The following is a 24,868-nucleotide window of genomic DNA, read 5'->3' on the forward strand; positions in this document are numbered from 1 at the left end:
CGTGACCCCCTGGACCAGAGCACGCCAGGCACTCCTGTCTTCCACTGCCTCCCGCAGTTCGGTCAAACTCATGCTGGTAGCTTCGAGAACACTGTCCAACCATCTCGTCCTCTGCCGTCCCCTTCTCCTTGTGCCCTCCATCTTTCCCAACATCAGGGTCTTTTCCAGGGAGTCTTCTCTTCTCATGAGGTGGCCAAAGTCTTGGAGCCACAGCTTCAGGATCTGTCCTTCCAGTGAGCACTCAGGGCTGATTTCCTTAAGAATGGATAGGCTTGATCTTCTTGCAGTCCGTGGGACTCTCAAGAGTCTCCTCCAGCACCAGAATTCAAAAGCATCAATTCTTCGGCGTTCAGCCTTCTTTATGGTCCAGCTCTCACTTTCATACATCACTACTGGGAAAACCATAGCTTTAACTATTAAGAATAGTTTCAGGTTAAGAACAGACCTCCAGAACAAATTAAGTTCTTATCCTGAGGTACCACTGTATTCTTTTTGCAGTGAGGCCACCAGAACTGTACATGCAAGGAAGCAGGGTTCAACTGTGGTCCACTAAAGTTTACGCTATCATAGATGTGCTAGTCTTTAAGGTGTTAGCATAATTTTTTGCCAGAGACTTGTGTTGTGCTGGAAATCTAACCAAGGGATGTCGGTCATGCCAGTTCGCTCTTCACTGCTCCACCCTGGAATCTCTTGCCTGTGAGACAGGGTGCACCTTACTGAGACCCAAGGCAGCCATCCTGGGGAAACTGTCACCAAAAAGGTCACCTCCCGGCAGTTCCCTGCTCAGGGGAGGCTGGTCCACTAGGCAAATGGGGCCCTGTCCCACCAACGTCAATCCAGGGGAAGACCCTGGCTACCACCTTCCTCCTCCCTGATCTCAGAGTGGCCCTTGCAGAACTCAGCAGGAAGCAAAATGGTTTGAAAAGCAGACTTTGGCTATACCTGCCATTGGTTCTAGCCCACCTACTGTTGACCTCCTCTCTTATACCTTTCCAATTTCGATGTATGGTAGCCATTACTGGACACTCCTACCCTGGCTGTCCAATTTCACTGTGTTGGTGGTTGCATTGGTTCTAGAAAATGGTGGAGGTGGGGGGTAATTACAGAAAAAAACACAGCTGTGGAAATTTTTTTTCCCTACCTCTCTCCCTCCTCATCACTCTTAATGAGGCACCATGCAGTTGTGTAAGCTCCTAAAGGGACCTGGTTTTTGTTTTGCCTCTGTTGACTCCTGCAAAGCAATTTATCTCCTGCATTGATGCTGCTGTATAAACAATAATTACCATTTGTAATAATTATTATTTTATGCCCTTTTAAACTGGGGGGGTATTGGTTTGGGGGGTTGTTTTTTTATGATGTATTTTGTGGTTTTGTATTCTGATTTTATTCTGTTTTCGGCCCTGAGACCTCTAGGTATAGCTAGGATGGTATATAAATTTAATAAATAATTTAAAATAATAAAATTATTTTTATTAGGTTACTGAACTAACTTTCTGCCAGTGCAACCAAACAGCAACTTACAATTCAACAGGCACATAAGAAGAGCTTGTTCAGGCAAGGCAATGGCCGATTTAGTCCAGCATCCTGTTCTCACAGTGGCCAACCAGATGCCCCACTGCAAAATCCTCAAGCAGGATCTGAACCAGTGTTTAAAATTCCCCATGCACCAGGCGCATTTTGCTACTGGTTTTGTGACTATGCTGAGATTTCTGGGCATCATGTTGTTGACCACAGTTTAAAAACATCCGTCTTAGTCTAGGGTTACCAGACATCCCTGGTTCCCGGGGACAGTCCCCAGATCTGCAAATCTGTTCCCGGGAAATGTGGCAGCGGCAGCCTCAGCAGCCCGGAGCCAGCCTGTTAGTATAGTTGGCTCTGGCTGGCTTCAGGAGCTGCTCACTGCTGTGGCGCCCACCATTTTTCCTCTCTGGAAGTCCCCATATGATGTGTCTTGTGCGCAACCCATCATACAGGGACTTCTGGAGAGGAAAAATGGTGGGCGCCACGGCAGGAAGCAGCTCCTGAAGCCAGCCAGAGCCAACTGCCAGAGCCAACTGCACCACCAGGCTGGCTCCAGGCTGCTGACTGCCAAGGGGGAAATGGGGACGTCTGGTGGTACGGATCTCTTGCCCCTTTCCCCCTTTGTTTTGACTGATCAGGGGAGGCTTGGGAGTTGCGGGCGGACGGCCATTGCCCAGTTTTTTAAAAAAACTCTGCGCATTTATGTTTCACAGGGTGCGAAAGAAAGGCTTTGCACCTTTATACAATATGCATGTGTACTTCAGCCCAGGGTCTTTGGTCTCACCATCCCCACTACTGACTCCCTGTTGCTACTCAGCTTCAAAAAAAAAAGAAAAAAGTGTCCCCAGATTCATTTGAAAAAATCTGGTAACCATATCTTAGTCCATGGTTTATTCCATTTCCACTGTGTGTGTTTCTCCTTCTGGCATACTGGAACAAGTGATTTGTTGCAAGAGCAAGATACAGTCAAGCAATGTAGCTGAGATTATAGAGTCATAGAATTGTAGCGCTGGAAGGGACCCTGAGGGTCCTCTAGTCCAACCCCCTGGTAAACTGCAACCTGGAGCTAAGGTGCCATTTTGCACTTAGCTGATATATCTTGAGTTTCTAGCACTGAGAGAACCAGAGTCCTCTCCCCTCCTCTGGCTTCAAACAACTGGTATTCAGAAGCATTCCTGCCTCCGACTTCCTCCAAAATCTTTTCTCTGTCCACTTTCTCCAGTCCATACCATCCAAAAACTTCTATCATGTCTCCTGTTTACTTGCCTTTTCTCTACACTTCTCTCTCTCTTTTTAAAATAATTTTTTATTAATTTTCCAACAAAATTATACAATTTTATCCAAATTTTAACAAATAAAAAACATTTTAGACTTCCTTCAGCTTCTCTGGTAATCATCCATAGTTATTCTTCAGTACGCATTCCCTTCATTGTATTGCCATTTATCTTCCCTCCCCCTTCTATTTCTTTTTGACAATACATCTTAACTTTTACAGTGCTTCTTGAAACCCCACTAGCGTTGTTTGCACATCACACACATTTTTCAGATATTCCACAAACTTTTCCCAGTCTTCGGTAAACTTTTCTCTACACTTCTCTTTTCTGTGAACCGCCCTGAGACCTCCGGATTTGGGGTGGTATAAAAAGTATTAGTAGTAGTAGTAATAATAATAATACACCAAAAAGTCCCAAACAATGCAACATTTCCTCAAAGAGGAGTTGCTCCACCCCTTTGATCATTTTGGTTGCCCTTCTCTGAACTTTTCCAATACCCAAACCTACAATATCCTTTGTACCAGTGGCATAGCGTGGGGGGTGCAGGGGGGGCCGGCCGCACTGGGCGCAACATCTGGGGTTAGGGCAAATCCAGGGGTTAGGGGGCGCAAATCCACGGGTTAGGGGGCGCAAATTACTTGCCTTGCCCCGGGTGCTGACAACCCACGCTACGCCACTGCTTTGTACAGTAATGTAAACTACATAGCAGGAAGAGGCATTGGGGTCAATTCAGGGAACAGATTTTTTCTTTCGGGCCCATTATACCTGGTAAACAAGCATAAAGGTATCTAAAAGACAAACGTGAAATAGTGCCGTTTCCATAGACGGCGGCTTTGGAAGACAGTGTTGCTTTGCTATGAAAGAGGACAACCTGCTCGAATAAGGCCGTTTTCTTGCACAGTACACGCCGTGCTGTGTTTGAACATCCTGTGGTGGAGCCCGCAGGTGAGTCTGCCAGGGAAGGGCGGGGATTGGCGTTACTAAGACCATTCCGTTAGGGCCTCCGGTTTCTGCAGGAGGTTAAAGGAGAGAGTCACGGATATTCACCGCGTTGGGGCAGGCGTGGAATCATAGATTGGTAGAGAAGAGGCTCTCAAGGGTGGTCTACTCTAGTCCATCTCCCCGCAATGCAGGATTCACAACTAAAGCATCCCTGACAGATGGCAGAAAACGTTCCGGGAACTTCCAGCGGGCAGAGCGGGCGTTTTGCCTCCAAGGACTTCAGGATCAATCCTTGGCATCTTCGGCTAAAAGGATCCGGCTGCAAGCCTGGAAGTATCCCCAACCCGCTTCGAGCTGAAGGACGACTTATGCATAAACATGCACAGCGTTACGCTGCAAGTAAGCGGAATCGCTTCAGCTCAAACAAGTTCGAAGCGAGCGGCCAGTATAGACAGCTAACAGTTATGCCTCCTCGCGGGAAACAGGACGTAGAAGCGGGGGCGTTCCTTATGCCTGGGGGCGGGACTGAGTGCTTGCTGCAATTTCCTCCAGCCTTTCCTCTCCTTCCTCCTGAGGCCTGACTCCCACCAGTTGCTTTTTTAAAGTTTGACCAGTTGCAATTTTGTTTTATTCCCCGCCCCCTCTTGCTAATGGAAGGGGAACCCAGCCTGGTTGGACGAGCGCACGCCTGAAATCACTCAGGCGAAGGGGGGCGGGGCGGGAATTTGGAAGTGACCCGGGTTTCCGTGCTGTGGTTGCAAGAGAGGATCTTGCAAGTAACCGACCTTCACAGGGGGAACGAGGTGGAGGCGACGTTCCGTTTCTTCCCTGGGAACGTTCCACAAACTTTGGCGCGCGCTCCCCAGGGACAGTTTTGTAGCTGTTGCAAATTGCAAAAAAGACTCTCTTTCCCCTTTGCAAAAGCTCAGCAAGCAGCGCAGAGAGAGGAGGTGATGGCGTGCCTGGAAGAGGAGATCCGGGCGCGGCTGGAGCGTGCCGGCCAGTCCCACTTGCTGCGCTTCTGGGACGAGCTGGACCCGGCGCAGCGAGACTCGCTCCTGGAGTCGCTGGCGAAGCTGGACGCCGAGGAGCTGGGCGAGCATTGCCGGAGGGCGGCGGAGGCCTGCGCGCGGGAGGAAGAGCCGCGCCAGGAGAGACTGGGCTGCCGGATAGAGCCCGTCCCTCCAGAGTTCTTCGGCAGCGTCTGCAGGAGCGACCCGCGGACTTTGGAGCAGTGGGAGGAAGAGGGTAAGGCCAGGAGAGACCTGGCTTTTGGTAGCCCTTTTGACCTCTGGGGGTTGCAGGTGGAGGGTGAACAAGCAGTTGGAACGTTGTGGGTTACTGTGTTAACTTTTCGCTGTAGAACCTCGGCGCAAAGGTAGTCTACCTGAGCTACCTGAGACTGCCGGAGGTCGGGTGCATGTGGTTGTATCTGCCTGCCTACGTGCGCTTGCCAGAGGCACCTGGTTGGATAATGATGGACCTTTGGTCCGATCCATTAGTGCTTTAATTTTCGGAGAGTGGGCGTGTGGAGAACGGACTACTGTACAGTATTGGTTCTGTTCTTGTAGCCCCGCCTTTCCTTGTTTGGTCACGCCCACTTAATCAGACACACCCACAGACACACCCACCGGCCCCTTTGGCTGCACCTTCCTCGGCAAAGGCCGTTTTGGAATACAGTACTGTAGTGGACGACATATAAACAGGCATATTTTTCTTCTTCATAGTTCCATGTAGAAACAACCTGAATGAAGAAAGGAAGATTGCACAACTTTCGCACACAGTAAAATAAGTTTTGTGCCACCAAATATTGTACATTTAGACACCAGGAAACTGTTCCCTTGCATTGTCTGTGGCCCAAAATGCTGTTGTTGGGTAAAACATTTCAAGGAGTGATGCCCCCGTAAGCCAGCCTTCTTCCTCCAGCTTGACAATCTCCCGTTGCCATTGGTGGCAATACTTGGCTAGGGCTGTTGGGAGTTGTAGTCCACCTGTTTATGAAGGGCGCCATGTTGGCAAAGCCTTCAGTAAGGGTTGTGTTTGCAAAATACAGTTTGGCATGCCTGGGTGTCCGTATGCTGTGTGCTTTGGGGTGGGCCAAAACTTGCCTTGGGTTCTATGCAAACACCAGTTCTGCGTTCAGAGTACTTGTGCACCTGTGTTACATAATTTTAATACCTTTAACAAAATTTATATACTGTACTGATTATTGGACAGAAAACCTCTGAGCAGTTTACAAAGAGACTTGGGACTGAGGATTCCAACCAACTGCCTACAAGACCTAAGAACCTCTGGGCATGTGTAGATAGAGCTGAAGTAAAGCACACTCTGACATCATCAGGACCTAGGGCTACTAGAGGCTTTGTCCCCTGCCTCTAAGTACTAAGTACAGTGGTACCTCAGGTTACATACGCTTCAGGTTACAGACGCTTCAGATTACAGACTTCGCTAACCCAGAAATATTACCTCGGGTTAAGAACTTTGCTTTAGGATGAGAACAGAAATCGTGCTCCTGCAGCGCGGTGGCAGCAGGAGGCCCCATTAGCTAAAGTGGTGCTTCAGGTGAAGAACAGTTTCAGGTTAAGAACGGACCTCCGGAATGAATTAATTACTTAACCCGAGGTACCACAGTAGTACTGTCTGGGATTGCTTTTTACCTTCTCCTTCCCTTTTCCTTTTGTGTTGTATATTTTTGGTGGAAAGTCTGAGGGAAGAAACCGACTTAACTGTCATCATAAGCTGCTCTGGGCGCTTACGAGTTGGAGTAAAAGTACTTCAAATAATTTAAATTCCTAGGCATTGCCTCAGTTTTTAAAGCTTCTCTGGAGCTGTCAGACCTGTTCAGCGATGAGGGGAAAGAAGGCAGCTGGGTCCACAGAAATTGCACTATCACCCCTGTGCCCCTTTCAGATGATTCTTGCTTGGGGTGTGGGTAGGGGGCTTCCAGGCCCCCAAAGGAGCCTCTCACCCTGTGCACTGTCTCCAAGGGCAGCCACCTGGACTGCAGTTGATAATCTCTTAATCTCAGGGTCTTAATCTCAGGGTCGTGGGTTTGACAAAAGATTGGGCAAAAGATTCCTGCATTGCACTTGACTCGACGGCCCTCGTGGTCCTTTCGAACCGTGATTTGAGCGAGATATATATTTCCTCCGGTGATCTTTCTCTTGTCTCCTTCAAGGGCTCCGTAAGATCTCCCAGAACAAGGTGGCCGTGCTCCTTCTGGCTGGAGGGCAAGGGACACGCCTCGGGGTGCCTTACCCGAAGGGCATGTATGATGTGGGGCTGCCGAGCCATAAGACCCTCTATCAGATCCAGGCGGAGCGGATCCGCAGAGTGGAGCAGCTGGCTGGTGATAAGTTTGGAACTCGCTGCACAGTCCCTTGGTGGGTAGCTGGCTCCTGGGGTCTTAAGGCACTGGCCAGTGGCTCTTGTGGTCACATGGTGTCCCAAAATTCTTTGCTGTTGTTCCTTTTGCTGAGTGGCAGGGTGGTTTTACGCCAATCTGATGCCCTCTTCTTGGAGCCAGTGTGGTGTAGTGGTTAAGAGCGGTAGATCGGTAATCTGGGGAACCGGGTTCGTGTCTCCGCTCCTCCACATGCAGCTGCTGGGTGACCTTGGGCCAGTCAAACTTCTCCGAAGTCTCTCAGCCCCACTCACCTCACAGAGTGTTTGTTGTGGGGGAGGAAGGGAGAGGAGATTGTGAGCCGCTTTGAGACTCCTTAGGGTAGTGATAAAGCAGGATATCGAATCCAAACTCTTCTTCTTCTTCTTCTTGGTTTGCAGTGTGACTCACATTGGCAAAGTCAGTTTAGACCAGGGGTTGGCAACCTTTGACCCATGGGCCACAAGCAGCCCATGGGGGTCATTTAACTGGCCCCTGAGCCGCCCCCGAGCTGAGCCGGCCACTTGGCGAGTCCCTGCCTGCTGTGCTAAACCAGTGCAGGACCCAGCTGGGACTCACTTCTGTAACGCTGGAAATGACATCTGCACATGCGCAGACGCCGAAAATTGCGGGCGGGCGATCCGGCCCACGGAGGGATCTCCGCTGGAGTCAACTGGCCCAGGCGAGGTAAACCTTGCTGGCCCCTGGTTAAACATTTAACTAGGATATTTCCAAAGCTCCAAAAATATCAGGACTGTCCCCTGAAATCTTTGTCAGATAATCAGCTGAATGTTAACCAGTTGGTTAAACCTACATAAATTTGCATGTAACTGAAACAGTACCTCCAGAGAGGGGGAGAAGCATATTCGGGACTTTTCACTTTAAGAGGTGAGTAAGGGGTGACACAGGACGCGGGTGGCGCTGTGGGTTAAACCACAGAGCCTAGGACTTGCCAATCAGAGGGTCGGCGGTTCGAATCCCCGTGACGGGGTGAGCTCCCGTTGCTCGGTCCCTGCTCCTGCCAACCAAGCAGTTCGAAAGCACGTAAAAGTGCAAGTAGATAAAAAGGTACCACTCCGGCGGGAAGGTAAACGGCGTTTCCGTGCGCTGCTCTGGTTCGCCAGAAGTGGCTTAGTCCTGCTGGCCACATGACCCGCAAGCTGTACGCCGGCTCCCTCGGCCAATAAAGCGAGATGAGCGCCGCAACCCCAGAGTCGTCCACAACTTTGCCTTTAAGGGGTGACACAATATAAGTTTATAAAATGACATATTCATGGTGTGGGGAAAGTTTCCCTCCCTCCCTCATAATACTAGAATTCATGGACATCCAATGAACCTGAATGCTGGAATGACTTCTTCACTCAGCGCATAGTTAAACTGTGGAACTCCCTCCCACAGGAGGCAGTGATGGTCACCAACCTGGGTGGCTTTAAAAGGGGACTGGACAAATTCGTGTTAGAGGAGAGAGCCATCAGTGGCTCCTAGCCCCAGTGGCTCTGCTCTGCCTCCACAGTCAGAGGCAGCAACGGTTCTGAACCAGTTGCTGGAAGCTACAAGAGGGGAGAGGGCTATTGGGCTCTCAGTCCTGTTTGGGGTTTTCCCACAGGCATCTGGCTGGGCCCTGTGAAAACAGGGCTCTGTTTGGGGCTGGGCGATACCTGGTTTTTAGCATGGTCATATATCACCACCTAAACATCACAATGTGTAAATACCGTATTTTTTGCTCTATAAGACTCAATTTTCCCTCCCAAAAAGTAAGGGGAAATGTGTGTGCGTCTTATGGAGTGAATGCAGGCTGCGCAGCTATCCCAGAAGCCGGAACAGCAAGAGGGATTGCTGCTTTCACTGCGCAGGGATCCCTCTTGCTGTTCTGGCTTCTGAGATTCAGAATATTTTTTTCCTTGTTTTCCTCCTCCAAAAACTTGGTGCGTCTTGTGGTCTGGTGCGTCTTATAGAGCGAAAAATACGGTATATCACAATAGCTGAAATAAAGATAGAGCTATGTAGAAGCATTGGTTGGCTTCACAGATTCCCCCCCTCCCCCTGCGTTGTGATCTTTGCATGGCATTCTGTTCACTTCTGTGTTTTTGAATCTTCAAAAGAAAGGCATGTGCCTGTTCTTGTCATGCTCCCTTGTCATGCCCTGGGTGTGCCCAATTGCAAAAATACTACAACTACTACTACTACTAATAATAATAATTTTTTATTTATATCCCGCCCTCCCCAGCCAAAGCCAGGCCCAGAGCGGCTAACAACAGTAAAAGTAACACAGTTTACATAAATCACAATGTATTAATTGAAATACATTCTAAAATCAATTCGTTCTAAAATCAATTCAGAATCAAATTAATGGCAACCATTGGGCTAGAGTTCTGTGAGGATTACCAAAGGAGGGGGTCAGACTGGGCCTTGGCCAAAGGCCTGGTGGAACAGCTCTGTCTTGCAGGCCCTGCGGAAAGATGTCAAGTCCCGCAGGGCCCTAGTCTCTTGTGACAGAGCGTTCCACCAGATCGGGGCCAGTGCTGAAAAGGCCCTGGCTCTGGTTGAGGCCAGCCTAACCTCTCTGTGGCCCGGGACCTCCAAGATGTTTTTGTTTGCAGACCGTAAGGTCCTCTGTGGGACATACCAGGAGAGGCGGTCCCGTAGGTACGTGGGTCCTAGGCCACATAGGGCTTTAAAGGTCAAAACCAGCACCTTAAACCTGACCCTGTACTCCACCGGGAGCCAGTGCAGCTGGTAAAGCACCGGGTGAATGTGATCCTGCAGAGAGGACCCCGTAAGGAGTCTCGCCGCAGCATTCTGCATCCGCTGGAGTTTCTGGGTCAGTCTCAAAGAAACGTTCTCTGCTTGCTTTGGTTGTGTGAATCCAACCCTGCTGGTTTCTTTGTCCAGTGCTTCTAACTGCAGTGCCCTGTTTGCCTCCCCGGCAGGTACATTATGACCAGTGAGTTCACTTTGGGACCGACAGAGAAATTCTTCCAGGAGCACAACTACTTTAACCTGGAGAAGTCCAGCATCATCATGTTTGAGCAGAGGATGCTCCCAGCCGTGGCATTTGATGGGAAAGCAATCTTGGAAGAGAAAGGGAAGATTGCCATGGCTCCAGGTATACAGCAGCTTTCCTAAAGTTGGGAAAGTGTTACATCTTGCTTGGGAGCTTCTGAAGGCCTCTCACTGGCACCGTTTTGAATATTTGAGTGAAAAGGGGCATTGTATGTAGCAAATCCTTCACATGTGGCAGGTGCAGAGCTTTCTCGTAGCAGCACAGCTATATCATTTTTCTTTTTCAGAATTGATTTATTATTTTTTAAAATGCAACCACAACAAAAGGAAAGGGAACAATAGATCGAAAGCGCCATACCCTGGAAGGACAAAAGTACAGAGTTAAAGTACAGGTCCGAAGGGTTGATACAGTATTAACTCAAACAAAGATTCCCTGTACAAATAATGAAGATTTAGAAAAATAAAAGTATTCTCTGCCTGTGAGTTGCATTGTTATTGAGAGTAAAGGTTCTATATAGCTTTAAGTGAGCAAAACATTTGCATATGCTGATTGCACTGAGTGACCCTCAATATTTGTATAGGAAATACAATCATGCCATATAATACATACTATTATAATTATTTATTAGGTCTCTTACCCATCCTTCATTGTGAAGAGCTCTAGGATGGGTTTCATGTATTTATTTATTTTGAAAAATTGTTTGTTTATAGTATTTGTACCCTGCTCCTCAGCCTTAAAGACTCCCAGAGCTGGTTACCTACAGTCAAAACAATATAGTCCCTACCCGCAGGCTTACAATCCAAAAATAAAAGACACAGAAGGAAAAGGGAACAGGGAGGGAAGAGGAAAATTTAAAAAAAAATCAGACACCAATGTTATTAAAAACAATCAGAATATTACAATCAAGAGGATAGGATGTGTCCTAAGAAGCTTTCAAAAGCCAGGGTAAGGCCATATTTTACCAGCCTGAAAGATCAGGGAACCATCTTCCCCTTTGACCTGCACCCCTGAAGGTGGGCTGCCTATATTTTTAAAATTGCAAGTGCCACATGTGCATTTGTTTGGTTATACATTCCTCCGCCACCATTTACAAGCAGTGGTAAAACTGGTTACAGAGATTGCAGGTGAGAGGCAAAGGTGGGTGGTTGATAGCATGGGTGCTGGCCAGTTGGTGCTGGTCCTAACCCAGTTTCTCATTCCTTGTGTGTTGCAGATGGCAATGGCGGTTTGTACCGTGCCCTGATGGACAACAAGATCCTGGAGCACATGGAGCGGTGTGGCGTTCAGTACGTCCATGTCTACTGTGTGGACAACATCCTTGTCAAAATGGCAGATCCCGTCTTCATTGGTTTCTGTGTCTCGAAAGGAGCTGATTGTGGTGCTAAGGTGACAGAGACCAAAACATTGGGCAGGGAGGATCACACAATTCCCTTGTGTGCAGGGCGGAGGGCTGTCATAGTTAAGGATGAGCAAGTGTGTGTGTGTGAGAGAAGTGACTCATGTTCTGATGGTCCTTTCAACATCCATATGACAATTACATTGCTCATCATGGTTATGCCCTGTGGTACCCCAGGCCCCAAAGCTGGGGTGTAAGTAAAGGACAATTGCATCTTACGCTTGATTAAGTTGTGCAGTTTTAAGCTTACGTGGTTGAAAGCCAGCTGGCTGAAATCCCACAAATTAATCACACGCAAGGCTTAAAAGAGTTTAAAAGTTGAATTTGCATCGGGGGTACAGAAAGAGCTTTTAAGTACTTTCTTACTGGGTTCCGGAAGGCTCTTGTGAGGTTTTGTAGGATTTCGCAGGAGCATCCCTGGGTCCAGTATGCAAGGCAGGGATCTTCAAAGCTGTTTTCCTTGCTTGGATGGCAATGATGGTTGTGCAGTGGTGATTCCAAGGGGGCGCTTCGGGTATACACATTTTTGTGCATATGCGCCATCCCCAGAATGTACCCCCAACACAAGATGCAGTCGTACTGCTTGTTAAACTACCATATTTTTCCGTGTATAAGACATGCCCATGTATAAGACAACCCTCCCTTTTTTTAAACCCAAAATAAAGAAATTAAGTTGTTTAGCTGTGGGGGAAGGGGGAGGTCACTTCTGCCAATCGCTCACCTGCCTGCCCGCCACTGCCGATCACTTGCCACAGCCACTGCCAATCTTGCAACCAATTGTCTGTCTGCTTGCCACCACCAACAGCCCACCTGCCCACTTCCCACAGCCGCCAATCGCCTGCCCAATTGCCTCAGCCACAGCCAATCGCCAGCAGGCCTTGCCGCAGCCACCAATCACCCGCCCAATCGCCACTGCCAATCTCCTGCTTGCTGTTGCCATTAATCACACGTCCCCCCTCTGCATTCACTATCCGTGTATAAGACAACACCCAATTTTTGCCTAATTTTTTTGTTTAGCAAAAAGCATTGACTTATGCATGGAAAAATATGGTAATAAAACTGTTGTGGATTGGGGGCGGGGAGTGCAATTTGGTCCTTCCACATGTCCCCCCCCCCACATTTCTTTTTTTAAAGCCCAAAGCATTGCTTGTGTCTGGCAGGTTGCAGATGGAATCTGATTAATAATAATAATAATAAATTTTTATTTATACCCTGTCCTTCCTGGTTCAGAAAACCGGGCTCAGGGCAGCTAATAACAAATTTAAAACACTTAATTGATGCTACAAAAAGCAGCATAAAATATGATATAAAGTGTAAATAACAATAAAATCAAAAATCAATTTAGGGAGGAAATCCATCCAATAAACATTAGATGATCACCAGGGCTAGCTGGCTAAATTAGTCCCACTTGGGCCAGCGAGGAGACCAGGGGAGAATCAGCTGTGGGATCCCAGAGCGGGGAATCCCTCCCTGCTCAAATGAACCTTCTTCCTCATTTGTTGTTGCATTTTTTTAAAGTAGAGCATCTCTCATCTAGATCTGCTTTTGCCTCCGTGTAATTGTGTTGCGTGTCTTCCGGCTACCTCCAAACCATAGACATGTTGAATATAGATAGCGTCTGAGATGGACAGTATATGGAACTTTAAGTACCCTTAAAGCAAAATGAAACAAAACATGAAAAGTGAGTTTCTTAGATGAACTTGGAACACCTATGGGCAGTGCCTAAGTAAAATCTTAGAAGGGTGTTGGGGGGTGACTGGCAGTGATCCTTCGCCCCCACTCCCTGGGCCTGCAACAGTTGAGTAATCTCATTCTAAACAGGCAAACATATGCACCCAATTAATTGACCTTGTGAATTTCTGAATCCAGCATCCTCTGAGCGGAATTGGATTTGATCTATAGAATCAAGAATTACCTGGACACAGGTATAGCAAGAGAAGATCAGAAAATATTCCTCTATGCCACAGGAGCGGCAAGGATCCTAATTGCTAAAACCTGGAAAAAAGAAACTGTGCCAACAAAAACGGAATGGCAGGACAAACTGTTAGAGTATATTGAACTGGCTAAATTAACAGAGGCAATGAGAGATCACACTAGACAAGAGTTTCAAAAAGCATGGGGGAAATGCAGAGAATACTTCCCAAAACAGTGCCCTAAAATACATACCTGGACTTTGTGGATATTTAAGCTATAATTAGAAAAATTTTAATAATTATTCATAAAGGAAACGGTTTATAAGAAGTAAATAAGGAGGCCAGATACAGGATAAAGGAAGTATTTTATTTCGTTGTTTGTATTGTATGTTATGCTTACTGTATGTTATGTTCACGTTTAATGAGGGTGGATTTTTGTATTGGGGTGGGGTGGGGTGGGGGGTTTATGTTATGTTGTAAATAAAATTCCAATAAAAAATATTTTTAAAAAAGAATTACTTTAGCCCCTCCACCTGCTTGATCCACTCTTTGCGGTTATTTTACTTCCTATCTGACTCTGGCCCAAAAATTATATATATATTTTTGTTTGTTTGTTAAGGTAGTGGAAAAAGCCTACCCCACAGAGCCCGTTGGGGTGGTTTGCTCTGTGGACGGAGTATATCAGGTGGTGGAATACAGCGAGATCTCCTTGGAAACAGCACAGAGGAGAAACGCGGATGGCCGATTGACATACAGTGCTGGGAATATCTGCAATCACTTCTTTAGTCTTGACTTCCTGAAGGCTGTCACAGAGTAAGTCCTGCAGTTGTGCATGCTCACTTTCCCATGACCTGTTCCAGAGTTTATGAGTGTGGGATCTGCATCCTGGAAATCAGTGGGGTGGGAAGGGATGCATATATTTCTGCGCATTGTATCAGGATTGTGACAAACTGAGCTCCTAGTTGTTGTAAACACAATCTGCCCTTTTTCCCTAATGGGGTATCCAAGAGCCCATATAGAGTCCTTATGTAGGTTCCCTATTGGTAGGAGAAAATAGCAGAGGCCAACCAGAAAATATTGAGAAGCAAAGCAGCTACTAAGCCTGAAATTTATTAAAGCTGTTGCAACAGGGTGCTCCCCTCACACGCAGGAGGACAGAGGAGGACCCTGAACAAAGGTGTGCCTGCCCTTATATTTACATTTTAAATTGCCTTCCCTGGAGCTGAAGACCACCCCTCCATACATCATACATACAGCACAGAAGGGATGTAACCCAAGACCACCCCCACACAAACATCGTACCTACATCACAGAAAAGGTGGTCTACAACAGAAATTTGAATGTTGTTGTTTTTCCTGTCTGCCAGGTTATCTGATAATGCCTTATCTGATTGCCTTTCCTGGTAGTCTGGCCATTCCTTTGAGATGGTGAATTCCCAATTCCTGAGACAATGGGAAGGTTCCCTCACCCCCTCCCTCCATGCAGAGAAAATATTTGGTCAGTCTGGGAGTCAAAATGGTTTCAGGGAGTCAAATTGGTTTCAGGAAGGTCTTCCTGTGCTGCTCCAGACATATATATATACATATGACCTTAAAATTCTATTGCATAGTTTTCTGGTTAGAAGCTGTAGAATCATAGTGCTTTAGACTTGGTAGAGGACTCCCAAGGGTCATCTAGTCCAACCCCCTGCAATGCAGGAATCAGAGCTAAGGAATCCCTGACAGATGGCCATCCAAACTCTGTGTGGAAACCTCCAGCGAAGGAGCATCTACCACCTTCAGAGGTTCTATAGCTCTTAAAGCTATGTGTTTCCATTTTTATAGCAGGCAGCTTCAGTAGGCTTTTAAACTCACTTTATTCAGCAATACTGCATGCAGAAGATAAAATCTATAATGAACACTATTTCATGGAGGATAAAGCTTGGAACGGCTGCCAGCCACAATGACTATGCTCTGCCTCCACATTAATGTTTCTGAATATCAGTTGCTGGAAAATACACAGCAGTGGACACTGCTCAGATCCTGCACTTTTCCACAGGCATCTGGTCGGCCACTGTGAGAACAGGACTGGAGGAGCCATCGGCCTGATCCAGCAGGGCTCTTCTTAGGTTCTTATTTTGAAGAAACTCTAATGCAAAGGAATTGCAGTGGACGCTCAGGTTGCAAATGTGATCTGTGCGGGATGCACATTCGCAACCTGCAGCGTTTGCAACCTGCAGCTGCACGTCTGTGCACGCACGAGTTGCGATTCGGTGCTTCTGCGCATGCACAAAGCGCAATTTAGCACTTCTGCGTATGCGCGGCCACTGAAACCCGGAAATAACCCATTCTGGTACTTCTGGGTTTCAGCGGTCCGTAACTTGAAAAAACGCAACCTGAAGTGCCTGTAACCCAACGTATGACTGTAGTCCTGTAATTGGAAAAACAGGAGAACTCAAAAACTTGGTTGCTATCATCCAGGCAGCCAAAAAAAAGACGGCTTACCTGCACGCTCTTCTAAACTGTGGCCTCTGTCGTATAGCTCTTAAACTACAGTCCTAGGACAAATCTTTGCCTTCTGTTTGAAAGGCAGGTTTCAGAAAACCCACAGAAACAACTCCAATATACCAGTGAATCATTATCCAAAGATTTCCAGGAAGTGTCCGGCGAATTGCCAAAAATAACTTATGCAGAGTCCCCCCCCCCCCGCCCTTTCTCCATGAAAACAGCTCAGGAGAAAGGTCCCCACCAGCAGTTTGTCAAACACACCACCCCTCCTGCAGAAAAGTGGGGGAACAAAATAATCAGGGGGATGAAGCTTTCCTCCCACTTCCCCCCCCCATTTAAATTAAACTTGTCCATAGAATCATAGAATTGTAAAGTTGGGAGGGTCACCAGGTCCAACCCTTTGAAATGCAGAAAGAAGCATGGAGATAGTTTGATGGAACACTGAAACCCTGGATCATCAAACTGATTGTGGCAGTAGATTTCAGGCAGGTGAAAAGGCAGAAGGTGCCGCTCCTTCCCCTTACAGCTGTGCAGTGCAAGGAATGACCTGGGGCAGCCCTGAGCGATCTTGCTGCACAACAACATTTTTTAGCAGAGCAGAGTTTGAGGAAGTCTCCTGTGTGCTTATGTGTCTGTCCTTTCCTGTCCGCCAGGAAGTTTGAGCCCCGCTTAAAACGCCATGTGGCTGTCAAGAAAGTCCCTTTCGTCGACCAGGAGGGCAATCGGGTGACGCCGCTAAAACCCAACGGGATAAAGCTGGAGAAGTTTGTGTTCGATGTGTTCCAGTTTTCTAAGTTAGTACCAAATGTGTCTCTTTTCTCTTTCAGTGTATCCTGTTCTTTGGGGCAGGAGTTGGGGAGACTCAATAAACTGGCCTTGGCCAAACTGGTGCCTGCCAAACATTTTGGACTACACCTCCTATCAGCCTTTGCTGGGCCTGATGGGGGGCACAGTCCAAAACATTTGGAGCGCACCAGGTTGCTAAATGATAATGGAACCAGCTGCTATGGGGTAAGGAGTTGTGACAACACAGGGTGTCTCCCAAACTTCTGATAGCTTCTGGTTTTGTTTTCTGAATCAAAATGGCAGGCACACTTACCTGCTGCACCCTAGAGCATTTTCTTTTTTTGAGGGATTGATTATTGCAGTCAGTAGATGAGAACATTACATGTGCAGCTATAGCTGCTGTAACAGGGCAGAATGGTGTGCCCTGGTAGCCTCTAGATTACTACCATGAGTTATATGTGGGGCTGCCTATGAAAACCGTTCGGAATTTATATGCCTGGCTGCATTAAGGTAAAGGGACCCCTGACCATTAGGTCCAGTCGTGGCCGACTCTGGGGTTGCGGCGCTCATCTTGCTTTATTGGCAGAGGGAGCTGGCGTACAGCTTCCGGGTCATGTGGCCAGCAGGACTAAGCTGCTTCTGGCGAACCAGAGCAGTGCACGGAAATGCGGTTTACCTTCCCGCCGGAGCGGTACCTATTGATCTACTTGCACTTTGACGTACTTTCGAACTGCTAGGTTGGCAGGAGCTGGGACCGAGCAACAGGAGCTCACCCCGTCGCGGGGATTTGAACCACTGACCTTCTGATCGGCAAGTCCTAGGCTCTGTGGTTTAACCCACAGCGCCACCCGCACCCCACCTGTGCTCCTAATAACAATGATGGCTCCACCAACAACAGTGAAATTTTAAGCTTCTTTATTAGAAGCTGTCTGAGCAGTGCTTTACACCAAATGTGCTGTACAGGTATGTGTGTAGACAGATAGATAGATAGATAGATAGATAGATAGATAGATAGATAGATGATAGATATTGATTGCATTCTGCTAGAATCCAGAGACCCAGCTTGAATGCATCATGTTTTTCAGATCACCTATCTAGAAATATTTAGTTCACATCCACACCATAAATTAAAAGCACCCTTATATTGTTCTGCTTTAACAATCATGGGGACTGTATTTTGTTAAGAGTGCTGGGAATTATAGGCCTGTGAAGTCAGCAGCCTTAGACAACTTTTGGGGTGTGGAAGGCATGGTGGCTAAATTATCTGTTTATTAATTAAATTTATTAGTCACATGGGGGGGGACATGGCAACTTTAAAAGTCCACACCGTACATACATTAAAACCGGAGGAGGGGGGAAGAAGAAATACATTAAAACATCCTACCCACTCTAAAAGGCCATAGGTGGTTAAAAGCCAAAGCCCCGGTTAAAAAGGAAGGTTTTTGCCTGGTGCCTGAAGATACGTAACGATGGCACCAGGTGAGCCTTGCTGGGGAGAGCTTTCTACAAGCGGAAAGCCACCACAGAAAAGTCCCTGTTCTCCTTTTGCCCCTCTCCAGACCTCCTGGGCCTCGGATGATGACCGCAGGGTGCAGACTGGTTCCTGTGGTATACGAGTGCTTTTAAATGCCTGGTGTGGATGTGGCTTTAGTTTGCTTTTGCAGTCAAGTCCAACTGGAATTGGCAGCTTGGAGAACAGCTGCAAGGTCTCCCTGCTTGCCTCCAAATGCATTCCTTTCATGGATATGGCAAGTTACGTTTTCCTGGATTCTGGAATGTGCCGTGGCCTCAAGGGCTCCATGCTGCACATACAGGACTGCAACTGAAACTCCCATTTTAAGCCTCCAGTTTCTCCCTTCTGTTAACAGGAAGTTCGTAGCCTTTGAGGTCCCGAGGGAAGAGGAGTTCTCGCCTTTGAAGAACTCCGATGCGGCCGACAAAGACACTCCCATCACAGCTCGCCGGTCACTCCTCTTCCAACACTACCGTTGGGCTGTGAAGGCAGGAGCTAGATTTGTCAATGGCAATGGCCAGAGGATACCTGAAGAACCAAGGTCTGTGAAGGCTTCTCCCATTTATCCTCCCCAAGGGATTGTGGGAACTGTAGTTTACCCCAAGGGGCCAGGGAGCACTAGATGAAATTGTGACCTGGAATGCTGCCACAGTGAAACACTCTGTGTGTGTGTGTGTGTGTGTGTGTGTGTGTGTGTGTGTGAACCCGTGTCCCCATTGGCACTACAGTGGTACCTCGGGTTACAGATGCTTCAGGTTACAGACTCCGCTAACCCAGAAATAGTACCTCGGTTTAAGAACTTTGCTTCAGGATGAGAACAGAAATTGCGCGGCGGCAGCAGGAGGCCCCATTAGCTAAAGTGGTACCTCAGGTTAAGAACTGTTTCAGGTTAAGAACAGACCTCCAGAATGAATTAAGTTATTAACCAGAGGTACCACTGTATGAGTAAAGCGGTATCACACCACTTTAAGCAGTCATGGCTTCCTGCAAAGGATCCTGGGAATTATTTAAGGGTCCCTAGAGTTGTTAGAAGACCCCCTACTCCTCTTACAGGGCTACAATTCGTGGAGTGGTTTAGCAGTCAAGCCCTCTTCCCAGGAAACTCTGGGAGCTGTAGTTCTGAGTGGGGAATAGCTGGGGGTCTGGTCAGGACTAACCGTTAAGTATCTGTTTAACATCCTTGCAACAGATTTTTGGCCTCATCCACACCATACACTTGAAGCACTATGATACTACTTTAATCAGGTGTGGCTTCTCCCAAAGGATTCTGGGAGCTGTAGTTTGTTAGGGATTCTCAGAGAAGACCCTCCCTGCTCCCAGAGCTACAATTCCCAGAGTTCCCTGGCGATTGCTAAACCACTCTGGGAATTGGTGCTTTTGGAGGGGAATTGGGGTGGGGGGTTGTCTCCTAACACCTCTCGGCAGCTTCAGCAAACCACAGCTCCCAGGTTTCATGGCTGTTCAAAGTACAGTGGTACCTCGGGTTACAGACGCTTCACGTTACAAACTCTGCTAACCCAGAAATAGTACCTTGGGTTAAGAACTTTACCTCAGGATGAGGCGGCAGCGGGAGGCCCCATTAGCTAAAGTGGTACCTCAGGTTAAGAACAGTTTCAGGTTAAGAACGGACCTCCGGAACGAATTAAGTTCTTAACCCGAGGTATCACTGTAGTGTGATAGTGCCTTAAGTGTATAGCGCAGATGAGATCTTCTTGTGGAGATAAATTGTGCCCTCTGGGGTTTATACCAGAGAGGGGAAGAGTGCAATAGAGCAGCTTTCTCCAAGATGGGGCTGGATTCCAGCCACCTGCTGCAGCCACCAAGATGGATGTTGTATTCCTGCAGCATTTGGAAGGCACTAGATTAGGAGAAGTTGTGTTAACATCACGTGTTGTGACCAAACTCTTAATATGGCGCAGGTTTTATTTTGTTCTATTTTAAAGGGGGGGTATAATAATAAAACACAGGGTTCATGAATCAAAGCTTATTGGGGTCATCCTCTCTGATCTGGGGTGCCTTTCTCCCCGTCCCAGGTGTGTGAGGCCATAAAATAATAGAATTGTATGGTTGGAAGGGACCCAAAGCGTCATCTAGTCCAATCTCCTGCATATAGAAGTACATTGCAGTTATGCATTCTGGTTGCAGTTATTCGGGTGGCAAGGGAAAAACACTCGGCTAATGCTCTGGTGCTTCTGTTTATTGTTTACTTCATTTATATATGACTTGTCTTCCAAGCACCCATGGTAGATTACAGTTTTAAAATACCAAAACCAAACAGATGAAATAAAATGTGAAGTTAGCCTCGGGCTGCATTGAGCAATTTCTGTTGTTGCCTGGGCTGCCTGCCTGGCTCTCTTTTCTGTGGCTTGTCATATGTTTGCAGAGAGACATTATTTTCATTTTTCTCTCTTTTCAGTTTATCAGGAGATGACGAACCACCCGCTGTATGTGAGATTTCACCTCTAGTCTCTTACTTTGGGGAGGTGAGGGCAACATTTTATGTGAACTCCTGTTAAGGATTCGGTATCTGCTTCTAAGGAAATAAGTTCTTGTTTCTGAGCCAGTGCAAAGAATATTGGAGATGTTGTAGAGCAGGCATAGGCAAACTCTGGCCCTCCATATGTTTTGGAACTACAATTTCCATCATCCCTAGGTAACAGGACCAGTGGTCAGGGATGATGGGAACTGTAGTCTCAAAACATCTGGAGGGCCGGAGCTTGCCTATGCCTGTTGAAGAGCCCTGAGATTGAAGAATGTTCAGCCAACATCGCAAATATGGGATAAAACTCCACATGAGCAAACTCTCCCTTCATAAGGGATCAGGCAATAGCGTCTTTCAACTGTGGCAGAGTCCATAGCCTGGAACCGCAGAGCTATATAGGCTTTCCTCCATTTGGAATTTGTGATGCTGGTTACATATAATTACAAAAAACACAAAATACTGTTGTGTCAGAATAATAAAAAAGAAAAGCAGCTAAGAATAGTTTCTTCCCTATTATTATTAAAATCTTTTTGATTGTTTTGTAAGTGTATGTGTGTCACTTTTAGAGTTAACAACCTAGCAGGTCCTTGTCTACAGAGGTTTAAAATCCAGAATAGGCAGGAGGGACTTAAGGGAGAATCAGTATGTGACAGGAAATAAAGGCTGAAAGATGGGTTACAGCAGGGGTCAGCAAACGTTTTCAGCAGGGGGCCGGTCCACTGTCCCTCAGACCTTGTGGGACTATATTTTGAAAAAAATAATGAACGAATTCCTATGCCCCACAAATAACCCAGAGGTGCATTTTAAATAAAAGGACACATTCTACTCATGTAAAAACACGCTGATTCCTGGACTGTCCGCAGGCCGGATTTAAAAGGCGATTGGGCCGGATCCAGTCCCCGGGACTTAGTTTGCCTACCCATGGGTTACAGCAGCAAGAGGAAACCTCTGGCTCTCCAGCAGCAATTCACCTCATACTTGCAACATCTCCAACCATTGGCTGAGGTTGCTGGGAGTTGGCTTCTGACATCTAGAGGGCCACAGATACCCCATACCCCTGACTTAGGGGCAAAAGTCGTGGTTAGATTTTAAAATGGGTGGAGAACCTCAGGCCTGGGAATTTAATGTGGCCCTTGAGGCTTTTCTGGCGGTTAGGACTCTCTGCAAGCTACTTGCCCCACTGCTGTGAGTGCTTTGCCTTGGCTTGAATGTATGCTGAACTGTGTTGATGCCTCTAGACATATTCCACGGAAGTAAGCTACAAAAGTAAGAGCCGCATTGGTTATTCCACCCACTTTCATCTCTGGTCCTGACCATCACTGTCATGCAAACTCTGAAAGCTTGCCCATAAGGGAAAGTGGCCTTTGGCTCAAAATTGTTTTCTTTTGCAGGGACTAGAGAAGTACCTGAAAGCCAAAGACCTCCAGTCACCTTTTCTTCTCGATGAAACCAAAGCAGAAACATTAACAAGAGCTTGAATGAAGACCCAACTTGGAAGATTGTCCTCTGCGACCATCTTTTTGCTTGACTGTTGCTTTGTAATTAAGAAAAGAATAATTTTGAGAAACTAACAGTGTTTATGATACTATAAAGCCAAAATCTTCTAACTTTTCTGCTTCTGGGGTGGGGTTGTTAGGTCACACTGCCTGGAGAGTGATGGTTTCTGCCCTTGATTGTCCCAATAGCATTCTCTGCAACTTTCAAAGAGCTGTCTGAAATAAGACCCACCATCCTTACTATGGCTGAGAGGCCCCTTGTGTGTAATGCTGAAATTGGAGGCAGCCCTGGGGGACGGGATTCTTTGCTGGTGTCAACGCTCAAAGGAACCAGAGAGGCAGCAGATAGCTGAGAGGAACCTCTAAATAGTGCTGCACATATTCCATAGATATTATTTACCAATGCTGGGTGAAGGGGCTCTGTATTATCTTGGAGGAGCATGACTCAGTGGCAGAACAAACAGGAGGACCCATGTTTGATTATGGACAACTCCACTTAAAAGGATGTTAGGTGGTAGGTCTGGAGAAAGCTCTGGGCTTCAGACCTTGGAGATAAGCTTCCAGTGAGGAGCAAACAGTGCTTACCTAAATCTGTGTCTGCAAGAACTTTATACACTCAAAGTTAAAGGCACTGTCTGTGTCCAGAATCTTTTGCCTCATCTTGGAAGTACTGCCCTGACTGCGGAAGAGACAGGATCTGAATTGCATCTATTTTGGCAGTGCCATTTTGAATCTGGTGTTTTCAGCTTGAGCTGAAAGCTTCCCTCTCCGCAAATCTTTGTGCAGCAGAGTGCATTGTTTTCTTTCTCCTTTTTAATTATCCCCAAACCGTCTTTTGATACTGATAATGCCCTCCCTGAACTGGGACCCTCTAGTTGTTTTAGGACACTAGTTTCTCTAATCTGTGACCATGCTGACTGGGGCTGATGGGAATCCAACCATAGCCGAAGCCACCACATTGGGGAAAGCTGCTTTATACATGTTCTGGAAGAAAGTGATGAAAACCCTATATTGCCCGTTTTGTAATTTTCACATATTAAAAGTGCTTTAAAAAGTCTAGCTTGCCTTTTGTGTTTTTTTTTAAAGTTGGCCCTACTCCCGAGACCTGGCACACAGACAGAGAACGCAACAAGAGGAGTTGCAATGCCTAGGCATAACAACCCCCAAATCAGTTGCCCTTCCATAGTTTACTAGTTTCCTTCCCTAGACATGGATGCAGGGTGGGTGGGTGGAAGCTATATATACACAGGACCACTTGCCTTCTGCACTAAAAACCAGCAAGCACACAGGCAACCCAGATTGGATGGCAAGGAAAGGCTCAGCTGTGTAAAAGACACAAATCATGACAGCTTGCATAATGTATTTGTTTTTTTGCGCAACTTATTCTCTTCCTGCTAGCCAACAGAAGGGCAAGGCTTCTGATGGTTCTTGCCCACTGAAAATCTTACTCTGCCACTTCTGTCTTCACATATCAGCTGATACTGCCCACATTTATAGAACTTTTTTTTTAAAAAAAGTTTGCAGCCATAATTACTTTTTAAAGTTTAAAATTTTAGTTGCCAAAATAAAAGCTTTAAAATGTGAGCAATATCAGAAGATCTGCAAATGGAAAACTAAGGTCCTTTAAAGGCCATACACTGCAGTGCCATATGAAGAGTTGAGGAGTTACCGATTTGTAACACGGATCCAGAGCCCTTCCTGTCCATTAGTGGTCCGATTTCTTTTGCAGTATGTTTTCCATGAGCCAATTAGCGGCATTCTGCTAATTAGCAGCATTCCACCATAGTGCCAAAGATGAAAAGAAATTCTGGGCATAAGTATGCCTGTGCTTTCTGGTCAACATAAGGCTACTTGACGGAATGGGCAATAATAACATACTTTAGGTCAGGATTAACGTGTGACCCTCCAGATGTTATATACAGTTCTTTTCAACCCTGACGGGTCAGGCTGGGCTGAGGCTGATGAGCACTGTAGTCCAACATGTGGAGGGCCACAAATAAGTCACTCCTGGTTTATGATGAAAGACCGGGTATAGATAAGTGTCTTAACAGATATTAAACATAAAGTGCTGAGTGTCATATTAAAGCAAGCAGTGTGATCCAAAATCCCATTTTGAGGTTTGCAGTTCTATCAACATGGTAAATTCCCATGTTGTGGGAAGTTTTCTGATATATATATATATATATATATATATATATATATATATATATATAAAAGCACTTTCATATTGCAAGTTGCCTCAGACAATTAGTAGCAGGTGTAAACAAAATCTGCCCTTATTCGCTTATGGGGTATACAAGAGCCCTTATAGAGTCCTTTGTAGGTTCTCCATCGGTAGGAGAAAATAACAGAGGCCAACTAGAGAATATTGAGAAGCAAAGCAGCTAGTGAGACTGATCTTTATTAAAGCTGTTGCAACAGGGTGCTATTTTGTTTACAACACAATAGCTGAGATTGCAGGGTGTGGGACTGGATGACCCCCAGGATCCCTTCCAACACTACAATTCCATGAAATAAAAGTTGCAAAAGACAAACAGATGAATCTCTGTTGCATTTATTTTTATTTTAAAAATATTCCCGCCTCTTTCATCTCTCTATAAGCCAGTTTGGTGCAGTGGTCAGAGTGAGCTGCAGAGACCTGGGAGAGACCAGGGCTCTGCTCCCCACTCAGGC

The 24,868-nt window shown here is 46.7% G+C and overlaps 1 protein-coding gene across 1 annotated transcript; it reads left to right on the plus strand.

The window, feature by feature from the left end:
* The first annotated feature begins 4,256 nt into the window (after nt 1-4,256).
* On the plus strand, nt 4,257-23,252 carry UAP1L1 (UDP-N-acetylglucosamine pyrophosphorylase 1 like 1). Its single transcript, XM_083597352.1, has 9 exons — nt 4,257-4,985; nt 6,916-7,120; nt 10,050-10,225; nt 11,337-11,509; nt 14,052-14,245; nt 16,572-16,712; nt 18,573-18,758; nt 20,634-20,700; nt 22,091-23,252. The coding sequence occupies exons 1-9, from the start codon at nt 4,691-4,693 to the stop codon at nt 22,175-22,177; spliced, it is 1,524 nt and encodes a 507-aa protein (XP_083453478.1). The 5' UTR covers nt 4,257-4,690; the 3' UTR covers nt 22,178-23,252.
* The last annotated feature ends 1,616 nt before the right edge of the window (nt 23,253-24,868 follow it).

This window comes from Podarcis filfolensis (genome assembly GCF_964270895.1).
Source record: "Podarcis filfolensis genome assembly, chromosome: Z".
Taxonomy (NCBI): domain Eukaryota; kingdom Metazoa; phylum Chordata; class Lepidosauria; order Squamata; family Lacertidae; genus Podarcis; species Podarcis filfolensis.

Excerpts from the sequence above, each read along its gene's own strand:
- UAP1L1 (XM_083597352.1), top strand. The coding sequence starts at position 4,691 with ATGGCGTGCCTGGAAGAGGAGATCCGGGCGCGGCTGGAGCGTGCCGGC. Across the intron at positions 4,986-6,915 it reads GGAGCAGTGGGAGGAAGAGG|GGCTCCGTAAGATCTCCCAG; the intron begins GTAAGGCCAGGA and ends GTCTCCTTCAAG. Across the intron at positions 16,713-18,572 it reads GATGTGTTCCAGTTTTCTAA|GAAGTTCGTAGCCTTTGAGG; the intron begins GTTAGTACCAAA and ends TTCTGTTAACAG.